The sequence below is a fragment of the Nicotiana sylvestris genome, chromosome 1 (genome assembly GCF_000393655.2).
Source record: "Nicotiana sylvestris chromosome 1, ASM39365v2, whole genome shotgun sequence".
NCBI classification, from domain to species: domain Eukaryota; kingdom Viridiplantae; phylum Streptophyta; class Magnoliopsida; order Solanales; family Solanaceae; genus Nicotiana; species Nicotiana sylvestris.
This window is the reverse complement of record NC_091057.1, coordinates 118,756-146,671: the sequence shown is the minus strand read 5'-3', so window position 1 is coordinate 146,671 and position 27,916 is coordinate 118,756. Positions and strand designations below refer to the sequence as shown.

The 27,916-nt window shown below is 38.3% G+C and overlaps 2 protein-coding genes and 1 long non-coding RNA gene across 3 annotated transcripts; 1 reads left to right on the top strand and 2 right to left on the bottom strand.

Annotated features, from left to right (window-relative positions):
- Window positions 1-4,620: 4,620 nt before the first annotated feature.
- Window positions 4,621-4,998, top strand: LOC138881500 (uncharacterized mitochondrial protein AtMg00810-like). Its single transcript, XM_070161734.1, has one exon. The coding sequence runs from the start codon at window positions 4,621-4,623 to the stop codon at window positions 4,996-4,998; it is 378 nt and encodes a 125-aa protein (XP_070017835.1).
- Window positions 4,999-6,136: 1,138 nt separating this feature from the next.
- On the bottom strand, window positions 6,137-7,418 carry LOC138881357 (uncharacterized). Its single transcript, XR_011403391.1, has 3 exons — window positions 7,342-7,418; window positions 6,313-6,366; window positions 6,137-6,222 (listed from the first exon to the last, which is right to left on the bottom strand). It is a non-coding gene; the product is annotated as an uncharacterized lncRNA (long non-coding RNA).
- A 16-nt stretch (window positions 7,419-7,434) lies between these two features.
- Window positions 7,435-14,478, bottom strand: LOC104216033 (uncharacterized; the record flags this gene model as incomplete). The annotated part of the gene is made up of 15 exons (XM_009765992.2): window positions 14,320-14,478; window positions 13,905-13,997; window positions 13,633-13,824; window positions 13,399-13,455; window positions 13,134-13,289; window positions 12,978-13,031; window positions 12,459-12,596; window positions 12,026-12,380; window positions 10,544-10,698; window positions 10,301-10,489; window positions 8,553-8,714; window positions 8,170-8,262; window positions 7,884-8,078; window positions 7,630-7,686; window positions 7,435-7,500 (listed from the first exon to the last, which is right to left on the bottom strand). Coding segments are annotated over exons 1-15 (2,121 nt in total), but the record flags the coding sequence as incomplete, so codon positions are not given.
- Window positions 14,479-27,916: the final 13,438 nt, after the last annotated feature.

Below are 27,916 nucleotides of genomic sequence, written 5' to 3'. Positions count from 1 at the left end.
AATTAGTCTTAGTCCGACAAGTGGCAAAAGCTGTAGACAACAAGTGTCATGTGCTGCCAAGTCTAAGGGCTGCCTATATTCTATAAATAGGACCTTTGTGACTTAGGCAGAAAAAAGGAGTGAATGTGGGGAATTTCGTGAGAAATTCTAAGTGGGAAACAAGAGTGAAACGTGAGGGTTTCAGTTGTTTCAAAAAGGGGCTAAGGTTTGGCTTGGGCAGATCTTAGTGTTGACAAGAACGACTTGTGTTCTATGTCAAAAAGTGGGCTGTGAGCGGACTGTGTTCATAGCAAAGTGAGGGTCTTTTGTATATTTTCCACATTAATGCAAAGGTTGGGATTTTTCCGTATATGTGTGTGTTCTTATTGAATTGCTGTCTAAATTTCGTTTAAGGCCAAACTTGCCGAAAATTGGCTAAGTATTTTGGGAAAAGGCTGAGTCAAGTGTACGACTTGACTGCCGCGCGAGTGTGAGTTTTGACTGACTAAACTCGCCCCCGTGACACCAATCCTACGACAATTCCAAATTATTGAACTCATTGGTCCTGGCGGGCCTGGGAACCAGGACCCGCCTCGAATCCGTTTTTTGGATTCTCGTATATTACCATCGCACCCTTTCTTTCTAATTTTCTCTTTTTATCCATTGGACAGACTGTACCATCCTTCACACATATTGCCTTTCCATTCCTAATCTCCGTTACCCTAACCAACCCAAGATTTTCACTCTCCATTTTCACAAATTGTACCCTCTCTTTTTTAGACCCCATCCCCACATTTTCCGTCATTTGTTCCCCCACGTTACCATTCCCTACACCCTCTTTTCTAAAATTTGCGAAATTCCCTCCCCTATTTTTTAGGACAGGATCACTCCCTTCCCCATTCTCGCTCCCTGATTTTCTCTCTCCCTCGATGAAATCGGGGTTTCCTTATCCATCATGTTTCTCTCCTCCGCCCAATTCTATGGCTTCAACCACTATGCTCCAGCCATGACCACCGACCTCCTCTCTGCTCGTAGCCAAGGACCATATGCAAATGGTTCAGTAGTCTGTCCACGATTTTGCCATAGTTTACGGAAAAACTTATCAGTATGTCCGAGAATACCATAGTAAAAGCAGAAGATTCCTAGTTGTTCATACTGAATGAGACTTGTATACAGGAACCCCTAGGTCGACGGATATTCATTGTCTTTTTCAGAAGGTTTCGGACGTCAATTTGAACCCTAACGCGCATGTAGTCTCTGCAAATGGAATCGTGATTTTTTGGGTCAGCATACTGGAATTCCCCGAGTGTATTGCCAATATCCTTAACCACTCTCTCTGATCGGAGAGCGCCCACCAGATCATGTATTTGGATCCAGATTTCTAGTTTTGTGAAATTAAACATATCTTGGGTTTTGTCCTGGCGGAAGGGGCTTCATAATGATCGGGCATTGTTCAAAGTTCCATGGTCTGTCTTTTAGAGTCCTAGTATAGTCCATTTCATCGAAGAATTGGAAAGCAAAAGCATTGTTACCTAGTTCTTTCACCACCATACATTCCATTGGCCGGATAGCCTTTGCCAATGCATCCTTAGAGAACTTAGGATTTATGACCTAGCGGTAAGCACCAGGGCTACAATACACCATTGCGTGGTATCGTCATGCAAGCTCTGGCTGGCTAGGTCTGCATCGTCTCCATAGTCTAAATCAATTTTTGAGTCGCCGAGATTTAAGCTGGACATTTCCTCCCACGGAGGGCTACCGCCAGTGGGGCGTGTAGAAGCCATAGTCGCCAATAGCGGATGTAGAAAGCGAGAACTCTAGTTACTAAAGAAAACTTGTTATGAAAACAAGAGGACTGCTCTCATACAGAGAGAGTTTAGATGTTTGTACTTTAGAAGAAGTGTTTATTTTGTGTTTAGATAGACTTCTCAAATAACTGAAGGAGAAAAAAACAGATAAATTGCTGCATTATTCTTATACTATTACTTAGAGAAATTAAACAAATTAGAATAGAATTGGACAAGGCTTAAATTTGTGCCTTGTCACCAGCCACCAGGTCCACCATACAAAACCATATGTTTCCAATCACCCCCAACATTTTCAACATCTACGGCGTTGTATACATTAGGACTATCTACATGTGTTGTCAATTTACCTATGTCTATATTTTAGCCTTTATCGTTTAAAATTGTAATATTTCTGCAATATCCATCACGCGTAGTGTTTCCTATACATGGGCGGTTCAAGTATTCCAGGTGGACTATATACCACTCCGCCAAATTCAATTCTTGTTGCAAAATACGTAAAATCATCAAACACCACTTGAGGCCAAAAACCAATTGGTGTATGAGTGTTTGTAATAAATAACCACCAATTTCCATTGTTTAAGTCCTGTTTTCAATAGAAAAAAAAATGGTTAATAAATAAAAAATTTCTGTTGTATTTGTGCTTCTCTACTTGAAGGTACAACATAAGGAAAAAAAAGTTACCCAATTTAAGTAAAAACCCAGGTCATATGTCTTCACTCCAGGTTGTGAAACGGGAGAAATTATTGAATCTACCGCTATTTCTGTATTTATAAGTACAAAAGCAGGGCATAACAAATTGAAACAAGAATTTGTAACATCCTGAAAAAAAAAATGAAAATCTACATTTAAGGGACCAAAAAACTTATAATATAGTATATATAAGAAGCTAACTGATCTTACTAGTAATTGGAGACTTACGTCGAAATGTATGTATAACCTAGTATTATTGTCGCCGTACAGAGTAGGGTCAACCTGAAGCAAAGAAAAAGGATAGATATGTGAGAATTGAGTTGTAATTAACTCACTTTTCGAGTTATTACCTTGTAATTTACAAGTATACGGTTCAACAATAACGACCGAGTAAAATCTCACAAGTGGGGTTTGGGAAGGGTAGTGTCTACACAGACCTTACCCTACCCCGATGGAGTAGAGAGGCCGTTTTCGATAGACCTCGGCTTAAGAAGATGGAAAAGACGAGAAGAGACAATATATCAGTACCATCAACAAAAATCATACTAATAATAACAACATCACAATAAAATAGATGAAATGTAATAACAATAACCATTAAATAAGGCTCAGTGTTTTGAAAAATTGAAGGATAGTGTGAATACAACATTAACCAGGAGCCATCTAAGACCAACCATATCAAACTAGCCTCACCCCCAGTACGAAAGTAGAAAAATGTTCGACTACCTCCTAGCCTACCACTGTACCAGAAGTATACAATTCATATTTCTTAATTCTTTTTGAAGGTGATTGAGGCCAGAGGCGGAGCCATGATTCCAATTTTATGGGTTCGGAATTTTAGTCGTCTTAAGTTACTGGGTTCTAATTAATAATTTATACATATTCAATAAAAATTTTAAGATAAATATAGGGTTCAAATAAAAGCTACTGGGTTCGGCCGAACCCACTCTCGACACTCTAGCTCCGTCTCTAATTGAGGCATCATATGAATTAATGTTTAGTGCGCGTCAATAGCGCAGTCACGCTCAGGCCGCACTCGTCAGGCAGAACACTGGGCAATATGCGCGGCCGCGCTAGTCAAATCCGGAAAAAGTATTTTTTTCGTCTAAGAGAAGGTATAATTATTTGGGCCCAACCCTACTTGGTATATATACATGAAAAAAATGGTATTTTGAGGAGGTTGGACATACTTTTGACACATATTCGACCTAAGGAGACAGAGACACAATAGAAGCAAGGCGGGGAATTCTTTTATGAGTTTTTTCTTCCTCTTCCTATTTTTCATTGTTGGTTATGATTTTTAGTATTTTAGTTTTACATACTATTATGAATAGCTAATTTGTTATCTAGGGTTTTGATGGAACCTTTTTTGTAGGATGAATTATTGTTATGTTTTTATATAATTGAGCCGTAATATTTTCTTTATTTGTTCAACTATATTATTCTTGTGGTTGATTGAAAGGCCCTCAATTAATTGTACCTATTTAATATGTATTACTCGGGAGAGAGTGCATATTTAGGTAGTTGTTGAACAACATCACTCCTGACGTATGTGAGGAATCAATAACCTATGGTTTAAAGGTGGGATTAGGGATAACGAAACCTTGGGTGCGATCTAAGTGAGATATAAATTAAAGCCAGCTAGCGTAACTCGGGAGAGTATCTAGTAAATTATCGTAATTACTCGGAAGAGAATTACAATACGCAGAGCGCTCATGATCGCTAGAGAATACTTAGGCGAAATTATAGAAGATATAGCGGGAAGGATTCCGACGATTGGGGAAATCATAAATCTAGATCTCTTTAATCTTTTCTCCAACCTGTAGTATCTTTAGTGTTAATTTATTATTTTAATTTATTAGTTAGTTAGTTAAACACAAGAATCTTAATATCTATAAGTTAGGAATTGTTCAAGTTTGTATTCTTGGTGATAGTGAACAACTGTAGCTAAGCCTTATTTCTCTGTGGGATTCGACTCCAGACTTGTAAACCGGATTATATTTGTAACGACTGCTTAGTCTTTTTTATAAGGCATAGTTGGGCGTTACCAGGCAAGTTAAATTTCTTAACACACACAAGGCCCGATATCAGTTTTGCATGTCAACATCTTAGCCAGTTCTTGTAAACTCCTTGTGTTCCTCATATGCAAGCTGTTTTACATCTCTTGAGGTATTTGAAAAGGACTTCTGACTTTGGGCTATTCTTCCGTAATTCTTCTGACCTTTCTTTAAAAGTATATTGTGGTAGTGATTGGGCTTCTTGTGCTGATAATAGAAGATCTGCAACTGGTTTTTGTGTTTTTCTTGGTGATTGTTTGGTGAGCCGGAAATCCAAGAAGCAACTTGTGATCTCTCTTTCTTCTGCTGAAGCTGAGTACATGGCCATGAGTAAAGCTACAATTGAGGTTACTTGGCTTTCAAAATTGTTTTATGATTTTGGTCTTCCTTCTTCTTCTCCCCATCCTTTGTATTGTGACAACTATGCAGCTTTGCACATTGCCCACAATCCAGTTTTTTCATGAGCGGACTAAGCATATAGAGCTGGATTGTCATTTCGTCAGAGGCAAGATTGGTGATGGGCAAATTAGCTTGGGTCATGTATCTAGTGATGCTAAAGTTGCTGATATTCTTACCAAGCCCTTCCTGGACCTGCTCATCATTTTCAACCTCCAACTTGAGGGGAGGCTATTAGAGTATTAGATAATGACTGATGCTATCTTTAGGCTATTGTTATAATTTAGAATTGGCCCATATTGTATTGCTTTGTAATTGGGTCACCGGTCAAGACCCTATTTATAAGTTCCCTTCTCATTCTTGTAAAGACATATTTTCATTTTTTACTCAATAGAAAATATCTGTTTTTCTCAGGTCATGAACCGTATCTTAAATTTTGTCATTTCCTCTTTAAATCTCTGTACTAAACAGACATCACCTAAAATGAGGATTTCTTCAAGATTTGAGGTGCGATTAGTTCTAATCATACAATTTAATTTGTTTAAGTTTGAGGTGATGGAATCGCGATATAGTGGAATCTTAGATAGACTTCTCAAATAACAGAAGGAAAAAAACAGATAAATTGGTGCATTATTCTTATACTATTACTTAGAGAAATTAAACAAATTATAATAGAATTGGACAAGGCTTAAATTTGTGTCTTGTCACCAGCCACCAGGTCCACCATACAAAACCATATGTTTCCAATCACCCCCAGCATTTTCAACATCTACGGCGTTGTATAAATTAGGACTATCTACATGTGTTGTCAATTTACCTATGTCTATATTTTCGTCTTTATCGCTTAAAATTGTAATATTTCTACAATATCCATCACGCGTAGTGTTTCCTACAGGGAAAGAGCCTGAACCCATGGGCGGTTCAAGTATTCCAGGTGGACTATATACCACTCCGCCAAATTCAACTCTTGTTGCAAAATACACAAAATCATCAAACACCTCTTGAGGCCAAAAACCAATTGGTGTATGAGTGTTTGTAATAAAAAACCACCAATTTCCATTGTTTAGGTCCTGTTTTCAATAGAAAACAAAATGGTTAATAAATAAAGTTATTTGTGCTTGAAGGTACAACATATATATGGAAAATAAAGTTACCCAATTTAAGTAAAAAGCCAGGTCATATGTCTTCACTCCAGGTTGTGAAACGGGAGAAATTACTGAATCTACCGCTATTTCTGTATTTATAAGTACAAAAGCAGGACATAACAAATTGAAACAAGAATTTGTACCATCCTGAAAAAAAAAATGAAAATCAACATTTAAGGGACCAAAAAACTTATAATATAAGAAGCTAACTGATCTTACTAGTAATGGGAGACTTACGTCGAAATGTATGTATAACCTAGTATTATTGTCGCCATAAAGAGTAGGGTCAACCTGAAGCAAAGAAAAAGGATAGATATGTGAGAATTGAGTTGTAATTAACTCACTTTTCGAGTTATTACCTTGTATTTTACAAGTATAAGGTTAAACAACAACGACCCAGTAAAATCTCACAAGTGGGGTTTGGGAAGGGTAGTGAGTACACACAGAGGCGGAGGTAGCTCTTCGGCTGCGGGTTCGGCCGAACCCAGTAATTTTGATCCAAATCTTATATTTATCTTAAAAATTCGTTGAATATGTAAAAAATATTAAGTTAGAACCCAGTAACTTCAACAAACTAGAATCCTCAACCCATAAGAATCAAGTCCCGGCTCCGCCTCTGTGTACACAAACCTTACCCTACCCTGATGGAGTAGAGAGGCCGTTTTCGATAGACCTCGGCTTAAGAAGATGGAAAAGATGAGAAGAGACAATATATCAGTACCATCAACAAAAATAATAGCAATAATAACAACATCACAATAAAATAGATGAAACGTAATAACAATAACCAGTAAATAAGGCTCGGTGTTATGAAAAATTGAAGGATAGTGTGAATACAACATTAACTAGGAGCCGTCTAAGACCAACCATATCAAACTAGCCTCACCCCCAGTACGAAAGTAGAAAAATGTTCGACTACCTCCTAGCCTACCACTGTACCACAAGTATACAGTTCATATTTCTTAATTCTTTTTGAAGGTGATTGAGGCCAGAGGCGGAGCCAGGATTCCAATTTTATGGGTTCGGAATTTTAGTCGTCTTAAGTTACTAGGTTCTAAATTAATAATTTATACATATTCAATAAAAATTTTAAGATAAATATAGAGTTCAAATAAAAGCTACTGGGTTCGGCCGAACCCACTCTCGACACTCTGGCTCCGCCTCTAATTGAGGCATCATATGAATTAATGTTAAATTTATCAAATAAAATACATGAAAATATGTTTATGTTTACAGGATAAGATGTACATAATTGATTTGACTTACTCTCCAACCAGCTTGTAGAATATTTGACCCTTTAATAATTTTTAATCGACATGCACTATGTTGTTGACCTTCGACATGAGGATTATATACGGCTGCTGCCATGGAAGCTCCTCCAAATTTGTTGTTTGGATTATCGTCATCAGTATGAACAGTCGCAATCTGAAGAGAATAAACAACAATATGATTTAGAAAATTCCACATAGACATGAGATATCCATCTCAAAACTAAAATACAAAAACAATAAAATAAAACAAAATAATTTAATCTGAATAAGTATGATTACGTACCTTGTACCCTTGCAAAGGTTTGTATCTTCTTCTTTTTGAATCAATGGAGTTTTCCCTCTGTGCACAAGTAAATTAATATTATACAAGATGTTATATTAGAAATTTAAATTTAATTTAGTGCGTGATAGGCGCAACGAATCTTTCATGTTTATAAGTTATAAATTATCAATGACAATCAGAGGCAAGTCTAGGATTCGGACTGTACGATCATGGCCTACATCCGCCATGAAATATTGAAAATAACATAATCTTACATGAGTAAGTGGACTGTCGACCATGACATTTTCTGCTGGTGGCATAAGTTTATGTCTAATAAGATCTTCTTTGGTTGTTCTTCTTATTGGAACAGTTCCAACAGGACAACCTCCGTCTGGTAATTCTATTCCTGACAGCTTATTACTTGTTGACATAGTTGAATCGCTCTCTTTCACAAACAAAGATGGTTTCATCTGCTCATCCAAAATTTCTTTTTATAATTCATCACTTATTTTCAGAATTAAAAACAAAAATTGATTGCAGGAGTATATAGTGGAGGTAAACCTGAGGATGGTAATTGTGATTTTTCAGTAATAGATGATCAAATGCAGGTTGTTTGTAGAAGTCCACACAATCATATATATCTCCAAATTTAGTCTGTTGATGAAAAAATCGAAATATAAATGATTTACATTATACCAAAGAAGCAAAGAGTATAACTAGCAGTGTAAACATACAAAGTGGGCTTACGGTATGAATTTAAAGTTAATGAAAAGGTCATTTGAGAAAACGAAACAATTATCTCCAAGTAAGTTAGGTTAATGGTAACAGAGATATCAGAAATTCAAAAAGAACGAGAAAACTTAAACAAAAAATAAAAAGAAAAGGAAAGAATACGCCACAAAATACAAAGATAGTCACAAAAAATAAGCTATTGAAACACGTACCTTAATCGTTTTAATTGCAGGTTTATTTAGAAGTTTCAGGCGCTTCTCCAACTCTAACTTGTCTTGATTGGGTAACTTTCTTCCTCGAACCCCGTCATAGCTCGAGCATAGATAGAGCATAAACAAAAATTGTTCTATAATTTTTCGATTCATTATCATTTTCTACATCATAAAAAAGAAGGTTCGCTGTTAAATGTGTATATGAAGGATATGATTTCTTTCATATACATAAATTGCTAAATGAATAAAAACTTTAAGGGCATTCTCTAGCTAGTATGAACGCCAATACGTGGGTAGTGAAGAGTGTAGAAAATAAGAAAAAAAGAAAAAGAACATCTTATATAGAACCCAATCATTCATAAAATTTCATATATATCAAACTAAATTAGTAAATTAAAATTAAAATAGTATGAAAAAAGACTACCACTTACTTGATTCACCAATATTCTTGAGGTTGAATATTTCTAGCTACTATCACGAAAATTTTATACTTATTGGGATTTGAAGTGTTTTCAATTATTAAACAAATTAATCGAGATTAAGTAATATTAATATATAGAGAAGATTTGACGTGTAGAGGTATTAAATTAAGATTGCCTAATACTTGTATGTTCTTATACTCTTACCTTTTGTGGAGGGAAAAGTGTGAACAAATGCAATGAGGTTAATTACCACAAGGAGATTATTTAACTAAAATGAAAAAATATTTCCATTTTTGAAGATTTATTTCTTTATTGAATGGATATTGATTGACCTCTAGAAAAGAAAAGTTCATGAAGCCAATTTTAGAAACTCATCAATGAGTTTTTCGAATATCAAGACACTAGTGTCATGGAGCTGGAAACTTTTAAATGTTACTCCCTCCAGTTTCAATAATTGTCCAATTTGTTTTTTTATTTTGGTTCAAAATAAGTGTCCAATTATGTAATCAAGAAAAAAATTAATTTATTTTTACAAAATAACCCCTATGTACATCCCTAAAAAAAATTCTTACTCGTCACATTAAATGTTTAATTAGGGGTAGATTAGTTATAGTAGGTATTTTTCTATAGAATTTAGTATTTTCTTAATGGGCTTGCTAAAAGCAAATTGAACACTTATTGTGAACCGGAGGGAGTAGTAATTAGTTAAATCGGAAAAAGGGCCTAAAATTCCCTTTTACTATATGAAATAGGACATCAAAGCCCTCCGTTAAAAGTTGGCCCCTTAAATGCCCTTGCCGTCTAAAAATTGGCTAAAAAATGCCCTTCTCCACTAACGGAAGACATGCAAATCCACGTGGAATTACATTTGCCTATTTAAAAACATAGAAGGACATTTTAGACCCTTTTCGGATTGTACAAGGTCATATATGAATCAGTTATAGTAGTCAATTCTCAAGCACTTCACACCATATCAGTTTACTCACACACCTATTTGAGATCAACAACGCTATAATTATCACAGCAAATAATTCAATCACAGACACAAACTAATTATCACAGCAAGTAACTCAATAATATACAAAAACATTCAAATGAATGGAAATGGCTTCATTGAATCTTTGCACAAAAACATAAATTTTCATTACATACAACAATTAAGCCACAATAACACTACCATTGCATATCATTTCCCCTTAATGCAAAGAACATAACAAAACATCCCAATATCACACAAAAGAAAATCCACGTCTTCTTCCGACATTTAGCATCACGCAGAGCTGAGTACTCTAAATCAACCACTTTCTTCATTAGAACATTTCTTACCAATTCCAAGGATTCTATTCCACCATGATCGACGAGCATCATAACATTCTCAAGATCGGCAACTTTTCTTTGGAGTACATTTCTTTCACAGATTAGAGCTTCCTTCTTCTTCTTTAAGCTGCACATAAGATTTGAAATTCTAGGAGGAACCTCCTCATCTTGCCATTCCCAATAGGAATATTTTTCATCCTAAAACCAAAAAAAAAAAAAAGAAATTACAGTCAAATCGACAAATTTACATACCTCATGCTTAGGGCACTTGAAAAATCTTCTCCCAGCATTTAAAGGAGTCCACACCATGAAATAATTAGCAGCAAGTCCACAACGACACCTCCAAATCGACCTATTTAAGCTACTCGAACTTTGCGACATTGTCTTAGAGAAATCTCCAAAACAAACTGATAAAGATGAAAAATAATTAAACCTAAACTAGAACCCAACTCGAAATCGACAAGGTGACCCAATTAGTAGGAGATATCAGATATCAATGAAGGGTCTAAAATAGGTGTGTGAGTAAACTGATATGGTGTGAAGTGCTTGAGAATTGACTGCTATAACTGACTCGTATATGACCTTGTACAATCCAAAAAGGGTCTAAAATGTCCTTCTACGTTTTAAAATAGACAAATGTAATTCCACGTGGATTTACATGTCTTCCGTTAGTGGATAAGGGCATTTTTAAGCCCATTTTCAGACGGCAAGGGCATTTAAGGGCCAACTTTTAATGGAGGGCTTTGATGCCCTATTTCATATAGTAAAGGGGCATTTTAGGCCCTTTTCCGTAGTTAAATTAACCCATTATTTTCTCTGGTACCACCTATGAAATTATCCTATTATTTTTCAGACACCATTCATGAAATTACCTTAATTACGAAACTTTAAAGAGTCAATTACTCAAATGGTCAGTCAACTATCTCAAATTATCTCCTAAAGTCACTTTTCTTTCGTTTGTAACAACAAAGTCACTGAACTATGTCTGTTGCATTCAGAAGGTCACTCAACAAGATTTTTCAAATTTTGGATTGTCAAATACCTATTTTACCCTCTAAATTATAAATATTTATCTTCTTTTATTTTTTTATACAAGCGAAACTCCATGACACTGTCTTAAAGTTTGAAGTATCTTGAACTATCTCCTTCTCAAACTGATAAATATTTTAACTCTATGAATATTTTCTGGAGTATGAATTCTACGTGTTCAAATTTCGTAAAACTTCCTGGAGTTTTCCGTGTTTCGATTAGATTTTTTTTTTTCAAAACTTTATTTTCGTATTAAAACGGTAAAACTTTGAATAATTTTCAAACAATGGTTAAATATTGACGAGAGGTCTGAGAAGGAACTATTGTGAAGTCTGAATTCCCTCATGTGCTTCAAATTAAATTCCTTCCAAGACACTACGAACGGGCCCAAAGATAGTGGCGCGAAATTCAAAATTAACCAGATTTTACCATGAGTAATTGAAAAATAGTCACAGTTTCAATCATGTATTTATCAAATTGAAACGAAAGTGGCTTTTGCAGTAGAGAGAATTGTTTAGCACTGTTAATTTACGACCCAAACAATTCTGATGAACAATAGATCCTACTTTAACACTCAGGGGTGAAGCTATGCTCTTCTAAGGGTGGTCAATTGGCCACCTTTTGTCAAAAAATTTATATAAATAAAATATTAGATTTTATGGGCATATAATATATATTGAATACCCTTGACTCATGCGTGCTCACCAGGTCCACCATAAACCATCACATGTTTGAAATAATCCCCACCATTAGGAATATCTATAGCATTGTATAAATTAGGGCCGTTTGCATATATTGGCAATTGACCTACATTAATATTGTCACCCTTATCACTTAAAAGTGTAATATTTCTGCAAAATGCGTCATATAAAGTGTCTCTAATGGGAGAAAATCCTGAACCCATGGAAGGTTCACGTATTCCTGGTGGACTATATACGACTCCGCCCCACTCTACTCTTGTTGCAAAATAGTCAAAGTCATCAAACACCTCACGAGGCCAAAAACCAATTGGTATATTAGTGTCTGTGCTGAACAACCACCAATTTCCTTTATTTTGGTCCTATTTTCAAAAATAAAAAATGGTTAGCGAATAAAAATTGATATTGCTTTATGCTTGAATAAAAAAAAAAAAACTTACCCAATTTATTGAAAGTCTCATCTCAAATATTTTCTCTCCACGTTGTGAAACGGGATTAAGTGCTCCATCTATAACTACTTCTCGGTTTACAAGTACAAAGGCAGGACATAACAAGTTGAAACAAGCATTTGTACCATTCTGAAAGTATGAAAAGAAAAGTTTGAGGGAGCAAAAGAAATTACAGAAAATACCTAAAAATGCCACTCAACTTTCAAAATGGTCTATCCATGTCATCCGTTAAAAAAATGCTCATTTCATGGTACGGCCGTTACACATTTGGCCTATCCATGCCATTATTGACTAACGGTAGTGGCATGGATGGGCCAAATAAAAATTGAGTCGTTAGTCAATAATGGTATGGATGGGCCAAATGTGTAACGGCAGTGGCATGAAATGAGCATTTTTTAAAGGATGGCATGAATAGACCATTTCTCAATGTTGAGTGACATTTTTAGGCATTTTCCAAAGATATTATGAAATATATAAAAAGCTAACTAATCATACTAGTTGGGAACTTGCCTGGAAATGTATGTATAACCTAGTCGCGTTGTCACCATACAAGGTTGGGTCAACCTAAAGTAGAAAAGAAATAATGTTAATTATAGCTCTTTTCTTTGTTTAAATATGTAGATAGGAAAAGAACTAATTCCCAGTGAAGAGTCTCATTTGACTTACTCTCCAACCAACTTGTATAATATTTGTTCCTTTAATTATTTTCAAACGACATGCACTATGTTGTTGATCTTCGACATGAGGATTATAGACACTAGTTGTCATCGCGCCTCCTCCAAATTTGTTATTTGGATTGTCAGCTGTATGAATGATTGCAAGCTGAAGGGAGTAAAAATATATAGGATCACTTAAATTTGAAAATTCTTCACGAAAAGCTAGGAATAATTTAAACATAATTTAAATAAATATGATAAATCATGATATTTACCTTGTACCCTTGCAAAGGTTTGTATCTTCTTTTTTTCGAATCAATGGAGTTTTCCCTCTGTGCAAAAGTAAGGTAAGAATATAAGATATATTATATTAAAAAGCTGAATTTAAATTGTGATAGCAAATGAATCTTTGGCATGTTTTATTTATAAATTATAACTAGCAATAAAATATAGTGAAATATGAATTGTATTGGAACCAACTTTGTCAATTGAAAATAACACAATCTTACATAGGTAAGTGGACTGTCGACCATTATATCTTCTGGTGGGGGCAAAAGTTTATGTCTAATAAGATCTTCTTTCGTTGTTCTTCTGATAGGAACAGTTCCAACAGGACAACCTCCATCTGCTAATCTTATTCCTGGCAACTTATTACTTGTCGACATAGTTGAATCGCTCTCTTTCACAAACAACGAGTTCATCTGCTCATCCAAAATTTCTTTTTATAATCATCACTTATTGTCAAAACTGAAAATAAAAATTGATTATATTGGAGGCAAACCTGAGGATGGTAATTGTGATTTTTCAATAATGGATGATCAAATGCAGGTTGCTTGTAGAAGTCCACACAATCATATATATCGCTATATTCAGTCTGTTAATGAAAAAATTGAAATATTAATGATTTCATTATATCAAAGAGGCAAAGAGTATAATTAATTAGCAATGTATACTTAAAAAAGTGGGCGTATGAAATGAATGTCGATTTTAATGAAAAGGCATTTGAGAAACGAAACAATTATCTCCAAGACAGGTAATTAATAATATCTCAAAACTGCACACACTGAATAAAGAACGGGAGAACTTAAAAATCGAAAATAAAAAGAAACGGCAAAATTAAGTTACAAAATAGAAATGTAATCACTAAAACAAGTTACAAAAAACAATTATGGCAATTTAACTATTGAGACACGTACCTTAATCGTTTTAATTGCAGGCTTATTTAGACGTTCTAGTTGCATCTCCAACTCTAGATCTTCTTGTTCATCGGATAACTTTGTTCCTCGAACCCCATCATAAATCAAGCACAGAAAGAGAACCAACAAAAGTTGTATAATCTTTCGATTCATTACCATTTTCTACCTCATAAAAAAGAAAGTTTACTCAGAGATGTGTCTTATATATAGGAAGATGATTTATTTCAAATAAATAAATTGCTAATTATTTTTACAAGTCGATGACTTATTCTAGCTAGTAAATGTCATCTAGAAGAATGAATGTCGATATATGGGTAGTGAAGAGTGTAAAAAGGTAAGAAAAAAGAAAAGAAAAAGAGCATTTAATATGGAACCAAACATTCATAAAATTTCAGATATATCAAATCAAAGTAAATTAAAATAGTAGAGAAAAGACCACCAATTACTTGATTCACCATTACTCCTGAGGTTGAATTTTTCTATCTGCTCTTGCCTAAGCTACTATCAAGAAGATTTTATATTTATTAGGATTAGAATTATTTTCAATTATTTTTGGTAATAATATCCATAGAGGAGATTAACTCATCTTGTGTAAGAGTATTAAAGATTGTCTAATACTTCTATGTTTTTATCTTCTTATCTATTGTGGAGGGAAAAGTGTGAACTAATGCAATGACATTACCATAAGGAGATTATTTAACTAAAGTGGAAAAATAAGTTCCATTTTTGAAGATTTATTTCTTCATTGATTAATGGATATTGATACACCTCTGGAAAAGATTTTAGAAACTCGTTTGTACGCGGGAAAAATCGGGGGCATAATGCTTTGAAGAGTAAGTCCCGAAGTCACAGGATCTCGGTTCGGCCGCTTCCCTCGAGATTTATCGACGCCTCGCCCGGATCAGGCGTCGGCCAAGGTCCTGATGAGCGAAGATACCCTCGCTCGAGAGAATGCATCGGGGGGCCGCCAGCCTTGTCAAAATAGCTCGACGCCAATCCTCATGCGACATAAGAGAAACGGGCTATCACATCTCTTTCTTTTTGTACTACGTATTCCGTACTAAGTTTGGGGCGCCCCTTTTTCTATAAAAGAGGGGTCATCAACACCTTGTAGTCCATCTCCAACTATCTTAAGAAAGCAATAATACTCCCCCCCCCCCCTCTCTCTCTCTCTCTATCTCTTCTAAGATATTTGTCTCCATCGACCTCGAGGTCACTTTAAAACTTTATTATTTCACCGTGTGTTCTTCATTAATATACTCAAAATCGATAATATAGAGCTTGGCTCAACCGTATTTTTACTTGTTATCCCTTCCCCGACTACCTCCGATAAGCCCGAGACAGGCTCGAGGCTCGGCCCCGAAGCATCTACTGGCCGGCTTTTCGCCCAGGGAACGTCCCCTTACTGGTTCGGTTATTGCTTTGTTTAGATCAATCTCCATCGTTTTACTTCACGTTTCGACACTAAACACCCCCACAAACTAGCTCGAGAATAGATCACGTATTTTTAGAATCCCATTTAATTTACAAATTTAATTATTGTTACAATTTTCACGTTAAATAGTTTGGCGCCCACCGTGAGGCTAAATATAATAGTGATTATTTTCTTGCTAGTTTCGTCACTCAAACATACGATACCTTTCACACATTTTCTTGCCCGAGATCATTTGATAGCAGGTGGAAATATCCGGCTCGATAAACAGAGTTGAGAACAATATTCTCGAAAACCATGGGGAAAATGATGTGGCTGTCCCGGCCGCCGGAGCACCCCCGCAGGAGCTTGGTGGCATTCCCGGACCAATCCTGGTGGACGCAGATTCGCAGGACGCTCAGCAAGTGGACGAAACTTCTTGCTGCAACAGGAGCATACGACACGACGACCAACATGAAGCACAAAAAACCCCGGCCCGGGAAGATCAAGAAGTTAGTCTTCATGTTATTTTTGAAATGTTGCAGGCATAACAGCTAGCCATCACTCAGCTGTAGAGCCACCCAAGAACCCCCAGCACGGTAGCACTGGATACATCTCCCCCCGCCGAACGGGTACTCGAAAGATTAAGCAACAACTGATCGTGGCTGATCCCATCATCATAAAAATGCTCGAGGATCTTACCAAAAGAATCGAGTCGGGAGAAAGGATGATCGCAGCCAACGACAAAAGGGTCGAGACCTACAACTCTAGGGTCGATCAAATCCCAGGTTCTCCCCCGGTCCTTAAAGGTTTGGACTCAAGGAAATTCATCCAAAGGTTGTTCCCTGAAGAAGCAGCCCCGAAACCTATCCCGAAGAAGTTCAGGATGCCAGAGCTCCCTAAGTACAACGGCACCACCGACCCCAACGGACTCGTCACTATGTACATTTGCATAGTAAAAGGCAACGACATAAAGAGCGACGAGATTGAATCTGTACTGCTGAAAATTCGGAGAAACACTTTCAAAGGGGGCCATGATGTGGTACCATAACCTGGCTCCCGACTCCATAGATTTGTTCGCCATGTTAGCAGATTCTTTCGCGAAAGCACATGCCGGAGCCATTAAAGTAGCAACGAGGAAGTCTAACATTTTCAAGATCAAGCAGAGGGAGAATGAGATGCTGCGAGAATTCGTGTCCCGATTCCAAATGGAGCGGATGGAGCTACCACCAGTCTCCAACTATTGGGCGGTACAGGCCTTCACCCAGGGCCTGAACAAACGAAGCTCCATGGCTTCGAAGCAGCTGAAGCAGAATCTGATCGAGTACCCAGCCGTAACTTGGTCATACGTCCACAACCAGTATCAATCAAAGATCGGAGCGGAGGATGACCAGCTAGGGGCCCATCGGGCTCGTTATACCCGAACAGACTCCTAGCGAAAGAAGTGAAACTAATCAAGGAAAGGTACCAATTGTACCTCGAAGACAGGAGGAACACCCCAAGGCGCAACCTGCCCTACAACGATCGGAGAATGGATCGGGGACAGGATCCTCGAGGGATCATCAATAGGGACAAATTCGACCGAGGCATGGAACCGACCAACGCACCTCACTTATCAGAGTATAACTTCAGCGTCGACCTATGAGACATCGTGTTCGCTATCAGCAAAATCCAGGATGTAAAATGGCCTAAACCAATACAGTCAGACCCGTCGTAGAGAAATTACAACTTGACGTGTGAGTTTCATAACACGCATGGTCACGAGACCGAGGATTGCCATCAACTGTGAGAAGAGGTAGCCCGGCTACTCAGCAAAGGACATCTCCGGGAATTCCTCAGCGATCGAGCCAAACATCATTTTCGAGATAGGGAGGCGATCAAGAAGAATGAAGTAAACGAACCACAACACGTCATTCACATGATCATGGGGGGTGCTGATACCCCGTAGGAACCCATGATGAGGAAAACCAAAATATCCATTACTAGGGAGAAACGGACTCGGGGATAAAACGCCCTGGTAATCTCATAACAACGCCCTGGTAATCTCCTTCCTAGTGAATTCTTTTTAGGTAAAATGTGTACTCGTGGATCCAGGTAGCTCAACCAATATTATCAGATCAAGGGTGGTAGAACAGCTCGGCCTGACCGAACGGATCATGCCCACCACTCGAATCCTCAACAGGTTCAACATGGCAAGCGAAACGACGAAGGGAGAAATCAACATCCCCATCACCGTGGTTGGTACGACCCAAAACACCAAGTTCCATGTCATCGAAGGAGACATGAGGTATAACGCCTTGTTCAGACGATCGTGGATACATTTCATGATAGCAGTACCGTCCACTTTCCACCAGATGATAAAATTCCCGACGAAAGACGGAGTTAAAACCATCTACGGGGAACAAGACGCGGCAAGGGAAATGTTCTCAATACACGACGCACCATCGGCCCCGGTATTCCCGCGTCCGAAATAAGCCCACAGGCGAATCGAGCCTCGTCACCAGTCAGGATAGGCAAAATGAAAAAATAAGAACCCGTACTTCATACCCGACATCGGGCAATCATAGCAAATCAGCTCCGGAACACCGCCGACGTATCTTGTCCCAAGGTACCGCCACTTTCTTTATTTTATTTTTAAATAAAAATTAACCCTCGTACAGGCACTCGACCAAAGATATCAGGACACTGGCACTATCAGAAGACCTCGAGACCCCCCAAAAAGAGTTGCGCCCATTGCACTCTTTTCCTTAGGCCGAGTTTTTTATCCCAAAAAAAAGAAAGGGTTTTTACCGGTAAGGTTTTTAATGAGGCAATGCCCGCTAAGCTACCGGGGGAAAGAATCCGCAAAATCGCTCGGAGCCATCCTAACTACCAGCGCCCGAAGCAGCCAGGGGCATTCCCCCTGAAAATCCACCGGACTCATGGGAGCACCAAACAAAGGTCCCTATAGGGAAATAATGTACCAGGCCAAAATGTTCGATATAGCCAAACCTCGCTAGGACGAGGAGATGTATCATTCTGTCTGGCAATCAAAAATACCCCCATTCTTTTTATGAGAAAAGGGAAAGGCTCCTAATCAAGGGTAAGGCAACATGAAAATCGACGAAACAACCCGGCTTGGCCTAGGAACCGGTCGTTTCCGCGCAATAGCACACATATCGCATCGATGGGCCAAAATGTATCTCCAACGCCTTACTATCCAAAAGAGGAACAAATCGCAGTATACTCCCGACAGGAAATATCTCCATCAAATATGTCCCGAAACACTCGGAGACTTAAAGTAACTCGACATCCACTCTATCTCGGGGTCGAAACTCCGGGCTCACAAAGCCCTCGCAAATGCAACTCCGGGCACACAAAAAGCTATCTTCAAGCTTTAGCGGGACTCAATATTTCGTAAAATCATCTCCAATCACCACATACTAGAAAATCTGAAATTGTAAGACCCTAACGGGCAGCCTCGGCACAACCAGATCTATTCTCCATACACTGTAAGAACTCAACAGGCATGGCAAACTGTAAGACCTTAACATGCATGAAAGGTCCCACAGTCTAGGCTATATGTCGCATTTGTAAGAATCCCAAAAGGGCATACCCTTGGCGTAGATGCCTAGAACTGCTTCTCGGGATCAAAAATGGCTCTGGCCAAATGCACATGACTTCGGTCATAAATGACTGCTACAGCCCAAAAACACGACTCGAGGACGCCCGACTGTCATTAAAAAATCATCTGAATCTACTTCGGAAAGAACCAGTTAAAAATAGACTTCCCTCAACAGGCAAAAAACACGAGTCCCAACCACGTCAGCTCCAAAATCGCAAAAATGTTGATAAACTCGACCTATGAGCTATGAACCTTCCGAGGTGCTCAAAACTTTGCCGACTACGACTTGATATCAAAGTTCTTTTAGAACTGACGACGGGTCAGGCAAACACATTCAATAAGACCTTAACTAGAGAAAACAAAGCCTGTAGAGATCCCCCGGGCCTCATATCAAAAGGTCTCTACGACCAAACAACGTAAGTGCCATTGTTGCCGACTAAGCATGCCTCCAGGCCTCACATCGAAAGGTCTCTACGACCAAACAGCGTACGAGCCATTGTCACTGGCTTGAAAATTAACAACTTGAGGATTAAAATGAGCTCGAATCGTAACCCAATTCGGAGACCGGATCCAAAATAGTTAACCAAGCAAAGCCTCCGGGCCTCATACTAAACGGTCTCAATGACCAAGTAACAGAAAAAGCCACCTTCGTTGGACAAAAAAGATTTGTGGATTGGTTACAGCTCGGGTCGTAACGCTACTTGGAGACTGGGCCCTAAAAATTGCAACATGCTCAAGGGCATGAAATTGATACTATTACCACCAACTGAAACTCCCAGAAGGATTAAAAGGTTCATTAACAGCTCGAGCCGCAACACGACTCGGAGACTGAACCTGGAAAATCGCCAGAAAAGCAGATCATCCTTGCTAGACAAAATTGGCTCAAGGGTAAGTTAAGCACGAGTCGGATTCCGACTCAAAGATTAAACCCAAGGATAAATCAATCCCAAAATGCCTAAAGGCACAAACACCGCTATCACCGGCCAGAAGCTCTATAAAGATTTGGGGATCGATTGCGGCTCAAGTTACAGCGTGACTTAGAGACTAAACTCAAAAGTCGCAGAAAGCCTAAGGGCACGACGTAAATACCAGCATGCCGGCCAGAGTATCACGAAAAGTCGAGGCTCAAATTCAGCTCGAGCCACAGCACGACTCGGGAACCGGGCCAAAGGGAAGTTTGACCACGGATGCTTCTAAAAGCATAAATGATATCATTGGCAAACGCCGATACAAGCAAGAAATACTCGGAGACTAATAAAACTCGAGCCACGACATGACCCGGAGACTGGGGCCAAGAAGAATCGGGATGTCAAAAGAATCAAGAAGGTCTGAACCAAGACCCGCCTCAAAGGACCCAACTCGAAACGGCTAGGCTAAACACGCGAAGCCCCGACATATCTGATCAAAATCGGACTTATGAAGGCCCGTCCATGCACCAGAATCAGCCCGCCCGGGCTAAAACAACAAAGGTATCAAAGAAGAAAAACTCCAAACATTTCTTTATATACATATATCATGCACGAAAGGCTCCCTTTCAATCTACAGGCATCCTACGACTATGTCGAAAACAAAACAGCAAAGAATGATAAAATCTATGCCCCGCGCCGAAAGGAATACAGCTTGTCAGGATTCACCCTCTACTGCCTCAGCAAAAGACAACCAAGCTCCGCGATTGTCCCGCTACACTAGCCCAAGCGGAATATTCCTCTTCGCAGGCCACATGGAAACATCTTCATAGTCGCCCCTCGACAAATTGGGCCACCCAGCTAAAAACTATTTCGGCTTATCCACAATAAGAAATATCCTCACCTGATGTATCTCGAAATACCCGGAGACTGAAATCGAAGGCGATCCAACCTCAAACATGCCTAAAGGGATGACCCGAATAACAACTATCAATGGTCGAGGTAGGTCTCCGAACCGCCCGCCCGCAAAACCGCTTTAGTTTAGGAGCGCAAAGTTCCATCTCCCCCCGCCCATGAAGGCGTATAGGATCCGGATGGCCAACCAAAGCTCGAGCCATGGCACGAATCGGGGACTATTGTCACACCTCCTTTTTCACTACACCCGTAAGGGCATAAAGGAGTTTTTCCGCTTAAAGGACATTAGAACGGGATTTATTATAAGGATTTCAGAGTCGCCACTTGGGAGATTAATGGTGTCCCAAGTCACCATTTGAATCCCGATCCGAGGAAAATATGACTCTGTTAACAGTCTGCGAACCAAAAATCCGAGTAAGGAATTCTGTTAACCCGGGAGAAGGTGTTAGGCATTCCCGGGTTCCGTGGTTCTAGCACGGTCGCTCAACTGTCGTGTTTAGCTTATTCATCTGATTTTATTACATGACAAACCTATGTGCCGACTTTTACTTTTAACCGCTTTTATTTAATTTTTAAAGAAAGTTGAACGTCGTTTAAAACGTGTCTTTGGATCGTGTCACATGAAATGCACCCGCAATCCTAAACACATTTCATTCAACGTTTTGGAATTTGATTTGGGTCACATGAAATTCACACCCGAGTTTAATTAATTTTATTAAAAATTGCACCTCAAGTATGTAACGCGTTGTTATCTTTGGGGGAGGCCGTAAAATTTGCTAAACGGACCATCCCAAATTCTAAATATTTTATTATAACCAGTTATTGAGGGCCCCGCAACTTTGCATTATATTTGGCGAGGCTCGTCTCATTTTTTATTTAAAGTCTACCCTAAAGTAAACTATGATTTTCTATATTATTTGTCTAATATTAAAGGAAAAGGCCTAATTAGTTAGTATTATGAAATTCAGGTCTCAAGTTCAAGTCCGGATCCAAACAAGAGGAAACACCTTTTAGTTTGAACCCGCTACCTAACTTAAAGCCCACAACCTGTCATTTAAGTACTAACAAATCAATGGCCATTTCAGTCTTGGGCCTAGGGAGCCCAAACCAAACGACACATGCGGGCAAGACAAAATTTCAACCAACCAATATATTGGGCTTGACATCAATTCACACTAGACAGAGGATAGACCAGTGAAGCTTGGCCCAGGTCCAAATAGACAAATACTTATGACAAGACCTGGGCCTTCAACCCAAATAACTAGGCCCAAAGGCGCAGGGGAGATCTGATAGCCCAAATAGATAAGAACATCTACTAGGGGTGGGCGTTCGGTATTTCGGTTCGGTATGTAAGAATTTCGGTTCGGTATTTTAGTATTCAGTTTATCAATTGTGTATACCAAATACCATACCAAAATATTTCGGTACGGTTTCGGTTTAACAATCAATGAATAATCAATGTTAAGTGCTAACAGTGCATATACACAATTGAAATTTTCACTCTAAAAGAATATATTTTCCGATATATAACAGTGCACAACTGCACAATGTGCACATGGCTGAAACAAGAATAACATATTATATTCTCTTAATTGTGGCTGAAACCTAAAACCCCTGTTATGTGAATATGTGATAACCAATTCACAATTTCACATGACTTAAGAATAATTGAAAAGCAAAAGCTGAACAAGACAACAACTTCTTTACAATCTGGCAATCTGCAGTTGCAAACTTGCACGCCAGTATACTCAATACTGTATGTTATATTATACAATATTACAATCTGCAGTTCTGCACAATGCACAATGAATCTGGCGTATACTGTAGTTGGCAAAAGCTGGCCAACTGCACAATGCACATTACACAACTATATTAAAAAACTTAAACACAAAATACTTAACACAGTCCAACAAGTCCAACAACTTAAACACAGTTAAACACAGTCCAACAAAAACAGTCTTAAGTATTAACACTTAAACACAGTGCAACACAAATAAGAGCTTGCACACATTTAGGAGTCAATGAACTTCTAAATGAATCAAGAATACGACCACCAGTGCTAAATGCGCATTCCGACGCCACACTAGAAATTGGAATTGTCAACACATCACGAGCCAACTCCGAAAGAATAGGAAATCTAGGAGCAATCATGCCATCAACCTCATCCATAATCAGAACAGTCTTCTGATGGTGCAATCTACAATCATCAACATGGATTATGGCATATCATACTTCTGATACAAACATTCAAAAAAGCAGAGGTTTACCTGCCAATATTAGCACCTAGGGATTCATTGCTAACAAGTTCTTTTATGGAATTTGCAGTACTACCACCAATTCCTTTCTCAATTTTTGAATCAGCCTTTCCACGACTATCACTAGCATTTACCTAAAAAAAATAAAGGTACTGTTATATTAATCCAACATCCAACAAAAAGAAAGAGTAAGTTAAAATGCGCATTCGGTTGAATACTTTTTTAGATACTCTCCAAACAAAGAATTCATATAAGCATACACCTCAACATTTATTTTCTTCCCTTTTTCCTCCCCAAAAAGTTCTTCAAGTGCTCCCTCAACATATTCAAATTTGTTACGTGGATCCAAGACGAAAGCAATAAAAATCATTTTATTCATCTTTTCAGGCTCACCCCAATACTTCTTGAAAGGCTATAACGAATTAACAATATCTTTCCAACAGATGCAGTAGCAGTCTAATACTCTAATGTAACTGCAGTCTGCAGCTAAGCAAAAGCTAAAAAGGCTAAACAAGCCATTAACATTTAACAATATCCTTTTCTAGCCATCTATAAATAAATAAAAAACCATGGCCATTACTACTCAAGTGACAAGTCCACACTCCACAATTATTTAAATCTTTCCAAACCAGCAACCATAAGAATGTCACAACAAAGAAGACTAACAGTGAATTCACTCAACTGTCATCATCCTAAAGTGTCTATCACAAGAAAAATGCAAGGAAAGTTCTAAAAATCAGACCTAAACAAAGTAATCATATGGTAAGCCTAACACATAGTCGTGTACTCACAACTGTTATTATACAAGCAAATGAATTAAACAGCATGAACGTGATACAGATGATATTTTCCTACTAAAGGGAAAAGCTCGGAACAGCAGTTCATTCAATCAGCAGTACAACCAAAAGAAAGCAAAACATACCTTTGAAATTGAAATTGAATCGAGCTCGGAACACTAGAACAGGACAGCAACGTCTTCGACACTTTGTTTGCCCGGAATTTGTGAGGAGTGAGGAATCAAATCGAGCTGGAAATCGCCGCCTATAACCCTAAATTAGTTTGATGCAGAAAATCGAGCTGGGATGAGAATGAGATGAGATGAGACTTACAAAAGTAGTGAAGTTAACCGGTGAAGATGACATGAGACTCGAGCTCGACTGTCGACTGGTCGTAACTCGTAAGTCGTAACTCATAGACTGATATCCTAAGCAGTCGATTCTCGTCTAGACTCAGCACTCGCAGACTGATATCCTAGACTCGCAGTCGATTCTCGTCTTCTTCTTCTCGATGATATCCTTCCTAAGCAGTAATCCCTAATGGGTAATGGCTAATGGCTGCCCTACTTTGATGAGAATGCCTAATTTGATTCTCGACTTGGGTCTTGGGTATACTATTAACTGACTTGGGTCTTGGGTAATTGATTGGGATTGGGCTTGGGAGTTGGGGGAGTTGGGCCTGGGTGGGTGGGATGCCGGGAGACGGTATTGGATTATGGGGCATGGGCTATTAAATAGGTAATTGGGCTTAGAACTTAGATATAGTCATATATATTATATAGGTTCACCAAAATTTCGGTATTTCGGTGTACCGAAATTGTAAAATTATAGTACCAAAAACCGAACCGAAATACCGAAATACCGAAAATTCAGTACCGAATTAGACCGAAATACCGAAAAAACCGAAACCGAAATACCAAATTAATTTGGTTCGGTTCGGAATTCGGTTTTTCGGATTTTATTCCCACCCCTATCCTCTACTGAAATTGATTCTCAACGGGTCTAAATGCACCAAACGTTAAGTGACCGAATTTTAATTACAGTTATTTTTCTTACTGACTTTAACTTGAATTTTCCAATACTATTAATGAGAAGCCCCAAATGGAACGTGATTTACAAACACAAAATGGACCAATTGTTTTTGAATTAGGCAATCCAGGTCATTACACATTATGTAAACATGAGGTTAGTATCATATTTTACTACTCACGCAGACTTGAAATAATGACCAACTCATTTATACTAAGTGAACAACAGGCTGGAAATAATGACTAACACTGGCAACCGGATTCTATTTCTGATGATTTCGACTCAGTTTCCATTTCAAGGCTATGATTAACACATAATACTAATGACCTGTATTATGACTACTAATTTTGAAGAAACAAACACAAATCCATTCACTTAACAGTCTGATATTGTAATTAAACAGTATGAATACAAGCTACATAAATCAAATGTAAACTAAGCAGGTACAGATTGTAGATCGTCCCTTCAGCAACTCAGATTCCACTTCAGCAACTCAAATACAAAGCTACATCCATTCAGATTTGAGTATGTACCTGGAATTTGAAATGCAATGAGTAGAAAGAGGAGAGAATCAGCAGCAGTTAGCAAGTGGTCACAAGCAGCCCAATAATAGTTCAGAACTCAAAATATTTCAAAATCAAGTAGTATCGGCAGGTCAGACCAACACCCAATCGAACTAGTTCAAACATATCCCAAATGCACCCAAAATGAACCCAGTATCACTTAAATCTTCCCACAAACCAGAGCTTCACCAAAATCAAGCTAAGTAGACCAAAATACTCAGAATCAAACTAGTTAACCTCCACAGAAATTCAGCAAACCAGTAGGATACTACGATCACTTACTAAAATTGAAATTAGCCTAAAATTCCTAACGAAACAGTAACTTTTTTTGTGATTTTTGAGTTTTTTCTTGTTTTTGATTTTTGAAATCTGGGTTTCAACTTCAGAGCTGAAAAAAAACTAAAGAGAGGGAGTTTTCTTTTTTGGGGGGATTAGATAGCTGAAAAACCTTGGGAATTTTCAGGGAGTCTAACCTTGTAATCCAAGGTACTAAACATGCCTTTTATAGGCAGAAAAGGGGGCAGAAGGTTCTGGAAACATTTACTCATTTTTCCCTTTCTTATTTCAGAAATTATTGCTTAATCCCTGAATTTTTGGCTTGTTACTGAAGATTCTGCATTAAAAATGCAGAAACTTACACTAAGGCCCCCTTCTAGAAGGCCCTAGGGTGTTCTTTTACCTATACAATACCTATACTACCCTTATTTTGGTTTTGGAATTACTATTCTTAACAGATTACATCATTTCCCATGCCCAAACTGCCCTTACGTGCCCCCTGAAATTACTAACCACCCAAACCCCTTTATCTTTGCTACAAATTCACCATGGTTAATCAGAACTAAACTATTCAGCTACATCCAACCATCCAACCTTAAAACTGAATTAAAGAATAATTAAACCTTCTAATCAAACTATCAGAATACTAATTCAATCCAAACAAAATCCAACAATGTTCAACAAACTTGCAACCACATTTAAACTTAAAATCTAAAATTCCCAAACCAAGATGGAAAAATGAAACACACTTACTACAAACACTTACAGAAATCAAAAAGAAAACTACCAAATTCATAACTAAAAATTGAAATCAAAGCGAAGAAAACCTAATTAAATCGAATTCGGCTAACTAAATAGAACTAAACACTGAGAAAATCAAAAATACAGTAACGCCTAGAATTGTAACAGAAGCATGATCAATTGGAAACAAATCAAAAACTTCATTAAACCACTAACAACAAGAACCAAACTAATAAAAACCAAGACTAATAAGAAAAAGAAAGAGAAGAAAACTTACTGCTAAATCTTCATTTGGACAAATTCATCGAAATTGGTTTTCTAATTAATGTTATATGTTTATAAAACATATAACATCAATTAAGAAACCACTTGACGCCTGAAATCCCCAAAACAGCTTCAAATCCATAACCCTAAATTTGACATGCGAGCCCTTGCACTCAGATTTGAAGGATTCTGGGTAAGTATTAGTGATGAGGGAAGGAATACGATCATCTGGTATCAATTTGGTGGGAAAAAATGGGCGGCGGCTAGGGTTTATCAACTTCGAATCAGGATTCGAAACCTTTGAGGTTGATTTGAAAGAAAAGAAAGGTAGATTTGGCATGAGAAGGCAGAGACGATGTCAGGGTGTGATTTTGGTGGCCGTTGGTGTAACTAACGTCTTGGCCGGAATCTTCAAATTAAGATTCGACCTGGTGAGGTCTGATTCGAGGGAAACCGGGTGCACAGTTGGAAAGAGAAGATCGAGGAGAGTTACTGGTGTATTTTTGGTGGTCATCGGCGTAGTTATCGTCCTCCCCGCCAGCGAGTTTTAACGGAGAAGATGAGGGCGGGTGAGGATCCCTAGGGTTTGGTTGGAGATGGAGGAGGGGGGCTTTGAGGGTGGGGGTGTTATGTTTCGGACAAATTTATATTAAAATATGGGGGTTTCCTGGTCGTTTGATCGAGTTACCTCGACGGCCAGGATTGAGGGTAAAGGGAAAACGATGTCGTTTCGGTTAAGGGGGAGATGGACCGAGTGAGGTATTCAATTGGGCTGGGTGTGGGGATGTTCGGATTGGGCCAAACTCAGACAACTAAAGAAATTAGCCCAATTCGGGTTTCTTATAAAGAACCCTTTCA

Coding starts and splice junctions, on each gene's coding strand:
- LOC138881500 (XM_070161734.1), top strand. CDS start 4,621: ATGCAAGCTGTTTTACATCTCTTGAGGTATTTGAAAAGGACTTCTGAC.